At 39.2% G+C, this 15800-nt stretch overlaps 1 protein-coding gene across 7 annotated transcripts in view; it reads left to right on the forward strand.

Moving 5' to 3' along the window:
• LOC133646522 (coiled-coil domain-containing protein 9B) overlaps positions 1–15800 on the forward strand; it is a 69855-nt gene that overhangs the window by 45043 nt on the left and 9012 nt on the right. For 5 of the 7 annotated variants that reach the window (XM_062041971.1, XM_062041975.1, XM_062041973.1 and 2 more), the window contains 4 exons: positions 6483–6661; positions 8314–8363; positions 8438–8488; positions 15464–15560. In XM_062041971.1, coding sequence (XP_061897955.1) covers positions 6483–6661; positions 8314–8363; positions 8438–8488; positions 15464–15560 — 377 coding nt within the window. The remainder of the gene's footprint in view (positions 1–6482; positions 6662–8313; positions 8364–8437; positions 8489–15463; positions 15561–15800) is intronic. The other 2 variants (XM_062041974.1, XM_062041970.1) reach the window with 1 other exon arrangement.

Raw genomic sequence — 15800 nt, forward strand, 5'->3', positions numbered from 1 at the left:
ACAAAACACAACACTTTCGCAGAAAGTTAGGGAAACGTTACAACATACTGTATAAAAAGTAAATTTGCGAAAAAAAACACTTATAAAAGCCTAACAGTTGCTGTTTCCATTGCAGGCAAATTATATTTGGTATATAGATGACAACGTTCTAAGAACGTTCTAAGAACGTTCTTAGAACATATAAAAAAAACCCATATTTTTTAATATGTTCTAAGACCGTTCTTAGAACGTTCTTAGAACATATCAAAAACTTTATTTTTTGATTTGTTCTAAGAACGTTCTTAGAACGTTCTCATCTATATACCAAATATAATTTGCCTGCAATGGAAACAGCAACTTGCATAACCAAAAGAGAACCATAAGGGAACGTTACGTTAACGTTAGGTGTTACCTGGGATCTGCACGGTGCCGCCATCTTCTTCGTCGGCAGCGGATCCACCGACGACGCTGTCATCATCATCGTCGCCACCAGCTGCGCGACCTCCTCCTTGTTGGCCACTAATGTGGCCGTTCCGTGGTCGCCCACCTCGCCAGTGGCAGCGGCGTTCAACGCGTCGCCGCCACCTGACTCTCCCTCGCTGGCTGCGAGGACATTTGGCCTGGCGACCCTCCACCAACTCCTCCCTCCGCCCTCCCGTCAGTTTTGGACTTTTTTCCGTTCTTGTTTTCAGGGAACATCTGGTATCTGTTCCTTGAGGGGTGGGGGGTCCTGTGACGATCTGTCACTTCATTTCTGTTTGTCTCCTTGGTTTTTGTATCACTTCCGGTCAGTGCTCTTATTTTGTTAAATTTCCTGTTCCGCGGAGCACTGTTTTCTCCTCACTTGCCGTTGATTGGCAGCCGGTCCACACCTGCTGCCAATCAGCATATGTCTATTTATGTTTTCGCTGGAGCACTCCTCAGTGCTCGATGATAAACTCTTTATGTTTGGAACTGTTGTATGCAAGTCTGCTACATTTCTCTGTTGATGATAATTAAAATCATCTTACCTGCTCATCCTCCTGCTGGTTCTTGCATCTTGGGGACACACAAACAGCAGCCATGCGAGTTCCTCACACGTTACACAATACATTGTACATTATATACCTCAGCTAACTAAATTATGGAAATGTATAATCTAGTTCATATAGCAATACGGTCTCACTGCACAGCAGGCCAGCAGTTAGCTGAGTCCGCAATCCATGTTGAGGCACAACTGAGTGACGTGCCTCAACTGGCTGCTGATCACCGCAAGTCTCTTCTCAGTATTTGAACGGCAAATGTGAAAATTCAGCGATTTTGAATACAAATAATCTAAAACTGGTGAAGTTAAATGGAAAATAACTTTATAGTATAATCACTGGATACATATAACAATTTAATTAATTTTTTTTCTTTTTACATTTTTTTTTCTTTCCATGATGGCAGGTGAGGCGGGGCCTCACCTGCCTCCAGTGACTGCACGTCACTGCCCTTTTCCTTTACACAGCAGTTGCTAACACTTTTGTTCACTCCCAGTTCTCAATTTATTCACAATATACTCCTTAATTAATAACATGAAAACATAAATAAATAAATAATAATTAATGAACTTAGTTGTATTTCATCTGGTGAGATAAATAAGATGATCAATAAATCCAGAATATTTATCATGGTTCTTCTTTGAACTTTGTAAACACTTTAAGTTTGAAGACTTTCTTGAATTGGATCATATTAGTACATTGTTTGATTTCTTTGCGTAATCTATTCTATAATTTAATTCCACATACTGATATACTGACGGTCTTGAGTATTGTACGTGCATACAAATGTATTAAATGACATTTTTCTGTTTAGTTGAGATGAATTGTTTTACGTTCTTTGGTAGCACGTTATGGTTTGCTTTGTGTATAATTTTAGCTGTTTGCAAATTCACTATTTCTTGGAATTTCAGTATTTTCAATGCAATGAATAAAGGGTTTGAATGTTCTTTATGTCCAACATTATGTATTATTCCAATAGATCTTTTTTGTAACACTGTTAATGAATGAAGTGTAATTTTGTAGTTATTTCCCCATATTTCTGCACAATATTTCTGCACACTTTGTTACGACTTTTACTTCTTCTCAAGTTTGATGTCTTCTGGGCACTCTGCCAGAGCTGAACACCTCACTAAACTAAACTATCCAATGTTTACAAAATGTGTTTGTTTATCAGGGTGTTTTAGCCTTTTATGTCACAAATACCTAACATAAGTAACAAATACTTGACATTAAAACAAATTCAAATTACAAAAATGAAGTTGTGATAATGAGAATAATGAAATATGAGGATAAAATCCTAATCTTGTGGGCATAGTCATAATATTTTGAGGAAAAAAAAACATGTTTAGTTATAAATATATATAAAGAATATACTAGGTCAATTTGTTTTCAGTCTTTACAGTTAAGTTATTTTAGTAAAATACCACTTTTATTAAACAAGTATGACTTTATTGTCGTAACACATTAAAAAACATTCTTATGATCAAAAGATTTGATAAAAAATGTGCACATTTTTTCTTATTTTAACGTGGCCTAACACTTGGTAATGATACTACATCACTGCAAACAAGAGCCACATTTTTTATTTTAGCTTACTGTCCTACAAGTGTTAAAGTAAAGCGCCGTGAAGATGCCACCAAAACACCACTTCAAAACAAAAACACCATAAAAACATTACATTGTACACTTAATTTTATTGAATTTGTTTTAAATGTTGTTTAACATTGACATATTTCTGACTTTTTAAATGAAAAGTGAACACTTTTGTTTCTGTAAGGCTTAATTTTTGGTAACATTTTGTGTGGGCTGTTCAGGTCTACCTAATAAAGTGTCGAGCATACAGGTTTCTGCCCCTCTCATTGTCTCTCATTCACCGGTAAACATTGAAAAGTAACATTTAGCATGGCGGCAAGGGTGAGTGTCAGCAGGCTTGCTGGAACATGTGAGAAGCACTTTCCCTTGTGATGCCCAGTGCCCTTTGGGGGTCTGAGGAGAAGGTGGGGGCAGATGGAAAATAGCAGGATGATCACAGATGCTGGATTCCTGTTCCAGCAAGGCAACATGTTTACTTGGCTGTGATTGGTACACACCTGAAGGTGAAAACATCAGCCTTTACAGCCATCTCACTCAGCTGTGTCTCTATTCTCACATTGTTTTTATAGTTGCTATAAGCAATAATGTACTGAGAGGTACATTGTTCCCTGCCAGAATCACATCATTCTAAAGCAGCAATAGTCTCCTCAGCCTGTATTTTCTTAAAAAACAACTTTTTTTTCCCTCCAAAATGTCTTTTAACAGACTATTCCTCTCAGTAGACCTGGTTCACTGTGGTGTTTTTGTAACCAGAGCGCACAGCCTGTGTCCTCTTTGATGTGTTAAAAAGCCTGCATCACATCTCCCTTCAGCATCACACAGTCCTTTCTGCGGCCCCTCAGTAATCAATAAACAGGTTAAAAGGAGAATGGAGGGAGGGAACATAATTGCATTTACTGTACGCTGTGCTTTTCCTGCGCTATTATCTCAGTCCGATCCATTGTGTGGCTTTACAATAATAATGGCAGACAAACACAAAGCTTTTTTTGTAATCAGTGCATCCCAAAGGCAATAAAACTGGCATCCATTGAGGAAGCCAGCTTGCATTAGGGCAGTACTTCTCAAATAGTGGGGCGGGCCCCCCTGGGAGTGGGCAATGCAAGGTGGGGCCGGGGAGGAGGTGTTGGGGTGTTTGACCTTGGGAAGATGCGTTATGATCAGAATTAATCTCATTACTTTTTTTAACCCATCATCTGTGATGAGGTGGCGACTTGTCCAGGGTGTACCCCGCCTTCTGCCGGAATGCAGCTGAGATAGGCTCCAGCACCCCCGCGACCCAGAACGGGACAAGCGGTAGAAAATGGATGGATGGATTAACCCATCATATAATATGGCGTTGCTGTTTAATGATTAGCTTATATCTTCCTCTTTATGGTCGCTCATGTTTGATGAGACTTGTTTTTTTCAGCTGATTAGCTCTCAAATGTATTAAAATCGAACTAAGTGGTACAGGTATGCTCTATTAGTACTAAGTATACACTTTTGTGACTTCAGTCTACACTAAAGCACTGTACAGTGCAACACCTGGCAATTTGAAAATGTATGACCTCCATAGAAGTAATGATGATAAAATAAATAATATTTATAATATCCCAATCAATGTCTTTTAAAGGCCTACTGAAATGAATTTTTTTTATTTAAAATGGGATAGCAGATCCATTCTATGTGTCATACTTGATCATTTCGCGATATTGCCATATTTTTGCTGAAATGATTTAGTAGAGAACATCGACGATAAAGTTCGCAACTTTTGGTCGCTGATAAAAAAAAGCCTTGCCTGTACCGGAAGTAGCGTGACGTCGCAGGTTGAAGGGCTCCTCACATTTCCCCATTGTTTACACCAGCAGCGAGAGCGATTCGGACCGAGAAAGCGACGATTACCCCATTCATTTGAGCGAGGATGAAAGATTCGTGGATGAGGAACATGAGAGTGAAGGACTAGAGTGCAGTGCAGGACGTATCTTTTTTTTGCTCTAACCGTAACTTAGGTAAAAGGGCTCATTGGATTCCACACTTTCTCCTCTTTCTATTGTGGATCACGGATTTGTATTTTAAACCACCTCGGATACTATATCCTCTTGAAAATTAGAGTCGAGAACGCGAAATGGACATTCACAGTGACTTTTATCTCCACGACTATACATCGGTGAAGCACTTTAGCTATGGAGCTAACGTGATATCATCGTGCTTAAATGCAGATAGAAACAAAAGAAATAAGCCCCTGACTGGAAGGATAGACAGAAGATCAAAAATACTACTATCAGGAGACACCGAATCAAACACTGGACCTGTAACCACACGGTTAATGCTGTGCCGCCTGTCGAAGCCTAGCAATGCTGTTGCTAATGACGCAATTGAAGCTAACTTAGCTACGGGACCTCGTCAGAGCTATGATAAAAACATTAGCGCTCCACCTACGGCAGCCCTCATCTGCTCATCAACACCCGTGCTCACCTGCATTCCAGCGATCGACGGCGCAACGAAGGATTTCACCCGTTTATCGATGCGGTCGGCGGCTAGCGTCGGATAGCGCGTCTGCTATCCATGTCAAAGTCCTCCTGGTTGTGTTGCTGCAGCCAGCCGCTAATACACCGATCCCACCTAAAGCTTTCTTCTTTGCAGTCTCCATTGAATTGCAAAAGATTCACCAACACAGATGTCCAGAATACTGTGGAATTTTGCGATGAAAACAGAGCTGTTTGTATTGAGATACAATGTGTCTGAATATTTCCGTTTCAACCATTGACGTCACGCGCAAACGTCATCATACATAGACGTTTTCAACCGGAAGTTCCCCGGGAAATTTAAAATTGCACTTTATAAGTTAACCCGGCCGTATTGGCATGTGTTGCAATGTTAAGATTTCATCATTGATATATAAACTATCAGACTGCGTGGTCGGTAGTAGTGGGTTTCAGTAGGCCTTTAAGTAAAGATTCAGTTTACAAATTAAGATATTTTTTATCAAAAAAGATAACTATTAGGGTATGGTCAAGGAGTTGGCCCCAGGATGCAGAGACGGAAGGCAAGGTTGAATTACAAAAAGGAAAACATTTAATTAGTCAAAAAGGGGTAACAAAAGGCGATGGGGCAGAAGCGCACACCATGTATCACAGACCAAAACAGGTTCCTCAGAGGTGGGCAGGGGGATAGGCCAGGGCGCACTAAACACAGCAAAAAGTCCAACAAAAGATATCCTCTTTACCTCAGGGAGGCTAGGAAGCAAACACAAAGAGGTTAGGGATTTCAGGACTAAGGAGCGACCAACGTACCAGGACTGGCGAGGTGAAGCAGGCACATGAAACGTGAGGAGTTCAGGATACAATAACCGGCAAGGCCAAGCTGTCAGTGACGAGCTTGAATACTAGTGGGCTAATTAGTAGCAGGTGTGCCTCAAGGTCCGCCCCTTGCCTAGGACGAATGAACTGAAGACAAAATGCAGACATCACAATAAAGGAGAAGGCAGGAGAATGATAAAGCACAACAACAAAAAAACACCAACAACTTGCATATGGTAGCAATAGTGGTTTAAGTAAACAGATTTAACAAATAAATGTCTATATTTGTCAAAATTGGAAGGTCATTTTTGAGGCGTCGCTGCCATGTTCGGACCAGAAAGGAGGCAGGTTATGATACAATACAAATACTGTAGCAGGTTTAACTGTCATGAAGAGAGAGAAAAAAGTGAACCGCTGTCATAGCAACTATAAATTGCCTTCTTACTAACTTGAATAATCCGTGATTGAGAGGAGAGTTTTTTCACAAGAAGATTTAATGGAGCTCATTTAGCTGGGGTATACATTCCATTCTTCACATATCATCGCATGTGTCCTCTTTACCATCCCTCATACTCTTTTGAAAACATTCACAGTTTTTGTCTGTTCCAAGAAGCTGGAAAGCCAAGGGGACATCACAGACCTCAGCACCCCCACTTCGAAGGAGGAGCAGGGGGAGTACTTGCGATGGAAAAATGAGCGCGAGCAGATTGACAAGGAGAGAGTGGCACGTCATAAGAACGCTAAAGGCCAGTGGAGGCGGGCCTGGGACATGGACAAAACAGATAACATGTAAGTCTTTAAAACTGGTTCGATCCCCACCTTCTACCAACCTCGTCACGTCTCTTGTGTCCTTGAGCAAGACACTTCACCCTTGCTCCTGATGAGTCAGGGTTAGGGCCTTGCATGGCAGCTCCTGCCATCAGTGTGTGAATGTGTGTGTGAATGGGTGAATGTGGATATAGTGTCAAAGCTAGTAAGGTCTATCGGATGATATCGACTTGCATGTAAAATATCCGATATGAGCTCCGATACTAGCAGTTTACTTGTGCAAAGGTGGACAGCCAGTCAACATCTAAATGTCCTCTAAAAAGCACACAAAGTTGGTATTTTGTGTATTTTTGTGAAGTTAATTACAAAAGGTAAACATAGTAGGCTAACAAGAGCCAGCACCTATACAACTGCTAAGCACACAATAGCACGCAAGTTGAACATAGGTTATAGGTGTCTTTAGTTGAACAATACTGCCGTATGAAACAAATGTGTTTGTATAGGCAGGTATGAAATATTTATAGTTGCATATTCCTTACACATACACTTCTGCCTTGGACACTTGGCATTAGAAATAAATAGAAATAAGATTAAAAAATAATGTATCCAATACCAAATATGTCCGCATTACTCAACTTACCGAGTTATGAGTTTATCTCGAATAATTATTGTGGCCACTGCGTGTAGCCAAATATAATTACCTCTCCACTTTAACTTAAAGACAGCATAAATCCAATCCAAAGAGTTATTAATAAATAGATTAGTGTTTTCATACTTAACATTGTTCTCAGAGTAATTTCATTTGATTCAACCTTTTCGAACATTCCACATTACAAAGAAAATTAAATATAAGATTCATGCTAATATTAGGTATATATTTTCAATTTAAAAAATGTTTGGAAAATCCTGTCATATTAACAGATCATTATAAAGTTAAAAAGATATGCAATGCATACAACATATTTGTCCCTGTCAAGATTGAAAGAACCAATACATTAAGCAATTAAGATGAAACACTTTATTGATTCAATTATTTCCAAGCTTTCACTGGCCACATAAAATTATGTGGCGGGACATATGTGCCAAAAATTATATTCTCTCAACAATAAGTTGTTTTTTAGCAACATATCCTACTGTAATAATATATACAGTACAAGTACCCTTAAAGCCCTGGAATAGGTACAAACTTACTTAGGAGACCGATTATTTTCCACGTGGGTCGATGTGGTCTTACAGCCATGGAGTAATCTCGTGTTGTACAATCAGTAGAACAAAGAGTGCAGAAGACTGTAGACACTCGGCACTCCTAGCCGGGTAAATTAATGTGCTGTTCAGGGAAGCATCAAAACATAAAGAGACAAGGGAGGAGTGGCTATTTTAAGCAGGGGATGAGGGATTGAATGCCTTGCCTTATTTGGTGAAGCTTATACAAGGACCACCAGGGAGAACTTGGGGTGTTTGTTTCGGATTTCGGAGTTGGGGTTTTTGTGAGCTGTGGGGACGTGAATCACAGAGCATAGCTCACCAAATTGTTATGTCATGTTTTACATTTGTGTTCTATGACAACACAAAAACACACCAAAATGGTTCTCTCTCAGCACTTTTAAATTAGAGAAGACACCTTTTTTCTTTTGTTTTATGTCAAATAAGTTAACAGACCTTCTTAACTTCAGGTTTCCAGACAAGTCCCACCCAGACAGAGATTGGGGTCCTCCAAACAGAGGTGAGAGATGTCAACAACCCAAATACATTCTCAATATTGTGTTGTTTTATTAGTTTTATGTTCATAACTTTCAGGAGGACGGAATGCCAGAAGAGGACAGCACAGGTCTGGTGCTGACACGAGAGGTGATTGTCAAAGATGATGATGATTTTTAACAATTTATTTTTGTCGTTAACAACATACTACATACATAGGATATTTATGGACTAACCCACGGGTCACTAAAGTGCAATCCATTTGTGGCCCCTAGCGAGTTTTTTTTATTGGCCCGCGACACATTCCACAGAAAAAATAAACATGTCCCGGATTAGAACATCACACAAAAAGCTAAGAAAAAATTAAACCAGCTCAACCGCCCCCAAAATCGGACCGGAAAACCAAACTGACCGACATCCTGTGTATGGTCTTTGATGATTTCCATGCATTTCTTGCAAAATATGGTAAGTTGTTGAGTGTGCTAAGGCCCTCAAAGTTTTGGTTGGCAGGATAGTTAGAACAATAATAATAAGAAATTAAATATTTCAATGGGGTCAGATTAATTCTCTTTCTTATTAAACATACAAGATGCATCAAAGTGGACCCCACATCATTCCATTTTTCTGTATATGGCCCTTGTTGGAAAAAGTTTGGACACCCCAGGACTAACCTATTTGGCTACACTTTCTCACTCCTATTTCTCGGTTGTGCCATAATAATACTTGTAGACATTTAGAGCTAATTAAACTGACTAACCTGTAGGGATAGCTACTTAAAAGTAAAAAGATGCGCTGGAGGAAAATGATGCAGCTAATTTGAAGCTGTTCATTGATATGACCGCCATAAAATATTGAATCACACTCAGGAGGTTTCAGAGTTGTAGAAAATGTAGCGCTAAACAGAATAAACAATGCTCAGTTTGATCTTATGCTGTATGGGCATTGAACAATAAAGTGTCTGCAAGGCCATGAAATTGCACAGGCTGAGCCCTGACAGGTGATTGGATGAGCGTGAGGAAGAGTTTGTGTGTGTGTTTGTGGGTGTGTGGGTGTGTGTGTGCGTGTGAGAGCAAGTCTGCACAAGAGAGATGTCGGCTTTTTGAGTGAAGCTTATCATGAATACGTCCTAAGAAATACAAATCTCTAAAGAAAGTCGAGAATTAAAATCAGAATCAGAAATACTTTATTAATCCCCAAAGGGAAATACAAATTTTCATTGACAAATTCCTTTGCCTGTAAACTAAAAGAAAGAACAATTTTAAAGTGTATAAACTGCAGCTCCAGATTATTTTTCTTTGGTGGAAGTGGGGGCAAAATGGCTATTTTGATAGTAGGGGTTGCCTACCCCTCTTGTACATCAATTGTTGCTGCTCTGGTTTGAACTTCATGTAAAATACTTTTAGTCTTACAAGCAAACATACACTATATTGCCAAAAGTATTTGGCCACCTGCCTTTACTGACATATGAACTTGAAGTGCCATCCCATGGAATTGTCCAAAATGTTTTGGTATCCTGGAGCATTCAAAGTTCCTTTCACTGGAACTAAGGGGCCAAGCCCAACTCCTGAAAAAAAAACCCATACCATAATTCCTCCTCCACCAAATTTCACACTCGGCACAATGCAGTCGGGAAAAAAAGTGTTCTCCTGGCAACCTCCAAACCCAGACTCATTCATCAGATTGCCAGATGGAAAAGCGTGATTCATCAGTCCAGAGAAGGCGTCTCCACTGCTCGAGAGCAGTGGTTCTCAAATGGGGGTACGCGTACCCCTGGGGGTACTTGAAGGTATGCCAAGGGGTACGGGAGATTTTTTTGAATATTCTAAAAATAGCAACAATTCAAAAATCCTTTATAAATGTATTTATTGAATAATACTTCAACAAAATATGAAAGTAAGTTCATAAACTGAACATCAAATCAAGTAGGCTATTCCATTCATTACCATAAAGCCAGAGTTTCCCCCATGCCATGATGGTTTGACCCTCACTAAAATGTCTGTCAAAAAGAACTGTGAAAAGAAATGCAACAATGCAATATTCAATGTTGACAGCTAGATTTTTTTGGGACATGTTCCAAAAATATTGATGTTAAAGATTTCTTTTTTTGTGAAGAAATGTTTAGAATTAAGTTCATGAATCCAGATGAATCTCTATTACAATCCCCAAAGAGGGCACTTTAAGTTGATGATTACTTCTATGTGTAGAAATCTTTATTTATAATTGAATCACTTGTTTATTTTTCAACAAGTTTTTAGTTATTTGTATATCTTTTTTTTTCCAAATAGTTCACTACAAATGAGCAATATTTTGCACTGTTATACAATTTAATAAATCAGAAACTGATGACATAGTGCTGTATTTTACTTCTTTATCTCTTTTTTTCAACCAAAAATGCTTTGCTCTGATTAGGGGGTACTTGAATTAAAAAAATGTTCACAGGGGGTACATCACTGAAAAAAGGTTGAGAACCACTGCTCTAGAGTCCAGTGGTGACGTGCTTTACACCACTGCATCCGACGCTTTGCATTGGACTTGGTGATGTATGGCTTAGATTCTGCTGCTCGGCCATGGAAATCCATTCCATGAAGCTCTCTGCGTACTGTACGTGGGCTAATTGGAAAGTCACATGAAGTTTGGAGCTCTGTAGCAACTGACTGTGCAGAAAGTCTTTGCACTATGCGCTTCAGCATCCGCTGACCCCTCTCTGTTAGTTTACGTGGCCTACCACTTGGTGGCTGACTTGCTGTTGTTCCCAAACTCTTCACTTTTCTTATAATGAAGTTGATTTTGGAATAATTTAGGAGCGAGGAAATTTCACGACTGGATTTGTTGTACAGTTCCACGCTAGAAATCACTGAGAGCGGCCCATTCTTTCACATGCCTAAGTGCTTGATTTTATACACCGGGCCAAGTAATTAGGATCATTTGGATTGGTGGCCAAATACTTTTGGCAATATAGTGTACATTCTTAAAACTTGTGGCTTAAACTTCCATGTGTAAACACTTTCTTTTTTTGTTATTTTGACCTCCTATGTGTGACAAAAAAGTATATCATTTTCCATTCTAACTGCTAATATAAGGGTATCCAAAATGCGGCCCGGGGAATATTTTCATTTTTTCCCCCCCTTAATTGGCCCTTGACATATTCTAAAATTACAATGCATTCTTAATTAATAAATTATATTATCAGATATATTTGAATGTGCTTTGTCACCTGTAGCACAAAGCTAAGATGTGGATGCTTTTTTCAGCTAGCTTAGCTTATATTGACCTATACAGTATTACCTTAACTCAGTGGCTCTCAAACTTTTTTCACCCAATACCACTTCAGAAAACACTTGGCTCTAAGTACCACCATAATGACCAACATTAAAATACAGTATCGCAGTAGGTCTAAATATTCATTAAAAACAAGGTAAATGTTCTATATAATAGGTACATTTAATATTTCATGCCACGGTAACATTACACACAGTTTGAACAGTAACACTGTGTTCTCTGATTCTTTGGCATACTAAGATGGAGCCCGTGTACCACAGTTTGAGAATCACTGCCTTAACTTATGAGTTTACTGGGTAATTGGTTCTGTGAGGGAACTCTTCACTCAAAGCACTTGTAGCTCAAATCAATGTTGCCCATTTAAAACAAAATGAAATATGAAAATAAATATTTTATAGGAACAATACAATAGCATGCACAACTAACAACTACAATAGTTTTATGAAGTAATGTATTATTCAAAAACAAGATTTACCTTAGGGAATGGACTTATCGGTATTTATTTCCAGTTGCTTTTCTGTCAAACACACCATCAGCAGCTTTTCCATATTTCCATGGATAAATATCTGTCATGTCTTGTTTTGTGTTTTTTATGATTCTCCTTTGTTTAAAGTCTATTTCTGTTTCAGCGCTTTTTCTTTTGTTTACATTCTGGTTTCTAGGTGCGCTGATTATACATACTAGTTTCTGTTTGTTGATTAGCTTCCCCACTTGCTCACTAATCACCCCCCATTGTACACCCCTCTTGCTGTTCAATCAGCACAGGTCCATTGTTCGCCTTATGCAACAGTTTGCGTTTGTTTTTTGTTTGTCTATATTGTTTATGTTACATGTTAGCTGAGTGCTACCAAATCTGTCCCTGCCTTTCGATGCTAGGCTAAGGATAATCTACATTTTTTGCCTCGGGCTTTACCTGCACTTCCCAAGCGGCACGTCTCCTGTTTTGTCATATTTTTACCTTAAGTTAAAGAAGTAAAGACTATTCTTACCTGCACACTGCTTCCTGCCTGTCCTTCCGCATCCTGGGAACACGACCGTCGCTACAATGCGACCCGAACACAGCAGAGTGCACCTGTGCAGAGTGAATGACGAGATGGGTATATAACGGGGCGTGATTAGTGGGGCAGCAGGTGAGGGCACTAATCAATAAACAGTATGATCAGCGCACCTTGCAAAAAGAACGCATGCAAAGGATAGACCGCTGAAACAGAAATAGACTTTAAACAAAGGAGAACTATAAGAAACACAAAACACAACACAAAACATGACCTGTATTGACATATGTCATAACACTGTCATTTAGATATTATCTCAACATTCTTGGCTGGCGTTAGACTCATTCTGCTTCAGTAAACGCTCCAACTGCTCGTTCATGTTTTTTTTTTTTTTTTTTTTTTTTTTTTTTAACTCAATGAATATCATCCACTTATTTGTCCCAGCATTGTCCTTCACATTTACTTTCTTCATTCCAACGGTTGGAAAAACTAAGTTATGTTGATTGCTGCTATAACGCTCGCGAGTAAAACCAAATATTTTTTTGGTCGGATCTACATTGTGACATTTGCTACGCCACCTAATGGTGGAGATGCTTGTAAGTCAAATTGTTGCTTGTAACTTAAAGCATAGCAATTATCTCAAAACACTCTTGAGTTGAGGTACCACTGTATCAGTGACGTGCGGTGAGGTTCATGGCTGGTGAGGCACTGACTTCATCACAGTCAGATTTACAAACATATGAACCCTAAAGAGTATCTTATTCACCATTTGATTGGCAGCAGTTAACGGGTTATGTTTAAAAGCTCATACCAGCATTCTTCCCTGCTTGGCACTCAGCATCAAGGGTTGGTATTGGGGGTTAAATCACCAAAAAATATTCCCGGGCGGGGCGCCGCTGCTGCCCACTGCTCCCCTCAGCTCCCAGGGGGTGATCAAGGGGATGGGTCAAATGCAGAGGACAAATTTCACTACACCTAGTGTATGTGTGACAATCATTTAACTTTAACTTAACTTTAACTTTACACATACAAACTGTAGCACACAAAAAAGCATATTTAATTAAAAAAAACGTTATTATGGTCTTACCTTTATGTAATATATTGGGTTGGAGGCAATAACCAGGCGAGGTGATGAAGTACGTCTCTTTACTGTAGACTTCAGAACAGACTCAACACACTTGACGTCAGGTGCGCAACATCACGTAAATCGTTGGCCAACCAAAAAGTAACCCCAGTACGCTATAGCCAACATTAACCAGGAGATGGCAACAGACAAACATAGACCACTCTATTACATTCTTCCCCTTTTAGAAATGTAGAAGTTACTCAAAAGAAATAAACAACCCAACCAAATAATGCAGCAGCTCAATAAGAAGCCAAAAAGTGCAAAAACAATAATGTTCGTGTTGGAGGAGTTGTGAATGACGGAAATATGAAATCCGTGCTGCAGTCTGCAGGTGTACCTAATGTTGTGGCCCTGCCATTCACAACTCCTCCAACACGAACATTATTGTTTTTGCACTTTTTGGCTTCTTATTAAATACCTTTTTTAAATAGATTCAATCTTGCACGTGGAAAGTTTAAGTGTGGGCTTTAGTTGATATAACACTCCCGTCAGGGGGTGCATTCTACGGCGGGGGTGCATTCTCTACCACCAGGAGGCGGGATTACTGCGAGCCTCACACAGTGGTCTTCGCAGCAGTTTTATGATTGCTCAGCACAAGAAATACTTTACACACATACAGTTGTTGACAAAATACACTGTACATTATATACCTCAGCTAACTAAACTATAGACATGTATAATATAGTTCATATAGCAATACGGTCTCACTGCACAGTCCGCAATCCATGTTGAGGCGCAACGCAGTGACGTGCCTCAACTGGCTGCTGACCACCGCACCGTATCTTCTCAGTATTTGAACGGCAAATGTGAAAATTCAGCGATTTTGAATAAAAAATAATCTAAAACTGGTGAAGTTAAATGGAAAATAACTTTATAGTATAATCACTGGATACATATAACAATTTAATTTTTTTTTTCTTTTTACATTTTGTTTCCTTCCATGATGGCAGGTGAGGCAGGGCCTCACCTGCATCTAGTGACTGCACGCCACTGCACTGTATTGTATTGGTTTGAGCATCTATCATGGACAAAATGTATTGTAATCAAATATATTTTTTCTGTATGTGACCCTTGCTGCAGGAAACGGTTTAAACACTCCTGCACTAATATAAAAAGCAATTTTGCAATACATTTTGCAATTGGTTTGAGGTACATTTTAACATTTTTAACTGTCCTATATGTGCTAAAGTGAATCGCTGTAAAAATGCCACCAAAACACAACATCACTGTTAAAAAAACAAAAATACATAAAACCCTACACTATAAAACTTCACATTGTGCACTTAATTTTAGTGACAAATGTGTGTATTATAAAGGCAAGAGGAAAGGGAGGACTTAAGGTACTGCAACTCACATCAGACTTTTCAACATTCTTAATTGGCTTACACAAATATATTAATATACATAAACAATGCAATTTGTACTTACCCTTAACTTTAGTGCCATTAATGGACCAGTGATAATTGTAGAACGACTGCTAGGTGACTTTCTTCACATTAAGATTGAATACAGCTAATCTTAACATTGTGTTACTTATTCACATGTTGTACTGACCAGCCAGGACAGAAACAGATGTATTACTGTCCCATATTGCGATAAGTTCTCATCTTTGGTCGAATTAGTGTACAGTATATGGTATGTATCAGAACAGTGTACCTTGAAAGACAGTAATACAGTGATTTCTGCCATATCACTTTTCTCAAATTCTGCATCTTTTTGTCCTAGGTCAGGAGAAGCGAGGCAAAGACAAGACATCTAAAAACGTACAAGTGATGAGCAGTAACGCAAAAGGCAAAGATCGTCTGACAGGGAGGGCCAGAAGGTCAGCAAAATATGTTGTTTTGTACGGTGCAAGGAAGCAAGCTGATTCAACCATTAAGATACGCTGCGTCTCCCACCACATGGGAGGACTTGTTGTTTTTCCGCCTTGAGTGCTAAAACACAAATTCCCATGGCTGTCATGATACTTGAATTAGATAATTTTGGCAGCTGACTAAATAACCCAGAAAGCGTCATTCCCATCTCGCTACATCCTTTTTTTCCCCCGTAGCTTTACTCTGTG

Source organism: Entelurus aequoreus, linkage group LG03 (genome assembly GCF_033978785.1).
Source record: "Entelurus aequoreus isolate RoL-2023_Sb linkage group LG03, RoL_Eaeq_v1.1, whole genome shotgun sequence".
Classification (NCBI taxonomy): domain Eukaryota; kingdom Metazoa; phylum Chordata; class Actinopteri; order Syngnathiformes; family Syngnathidae; genus Entelurus; species Entelurus aequoreus.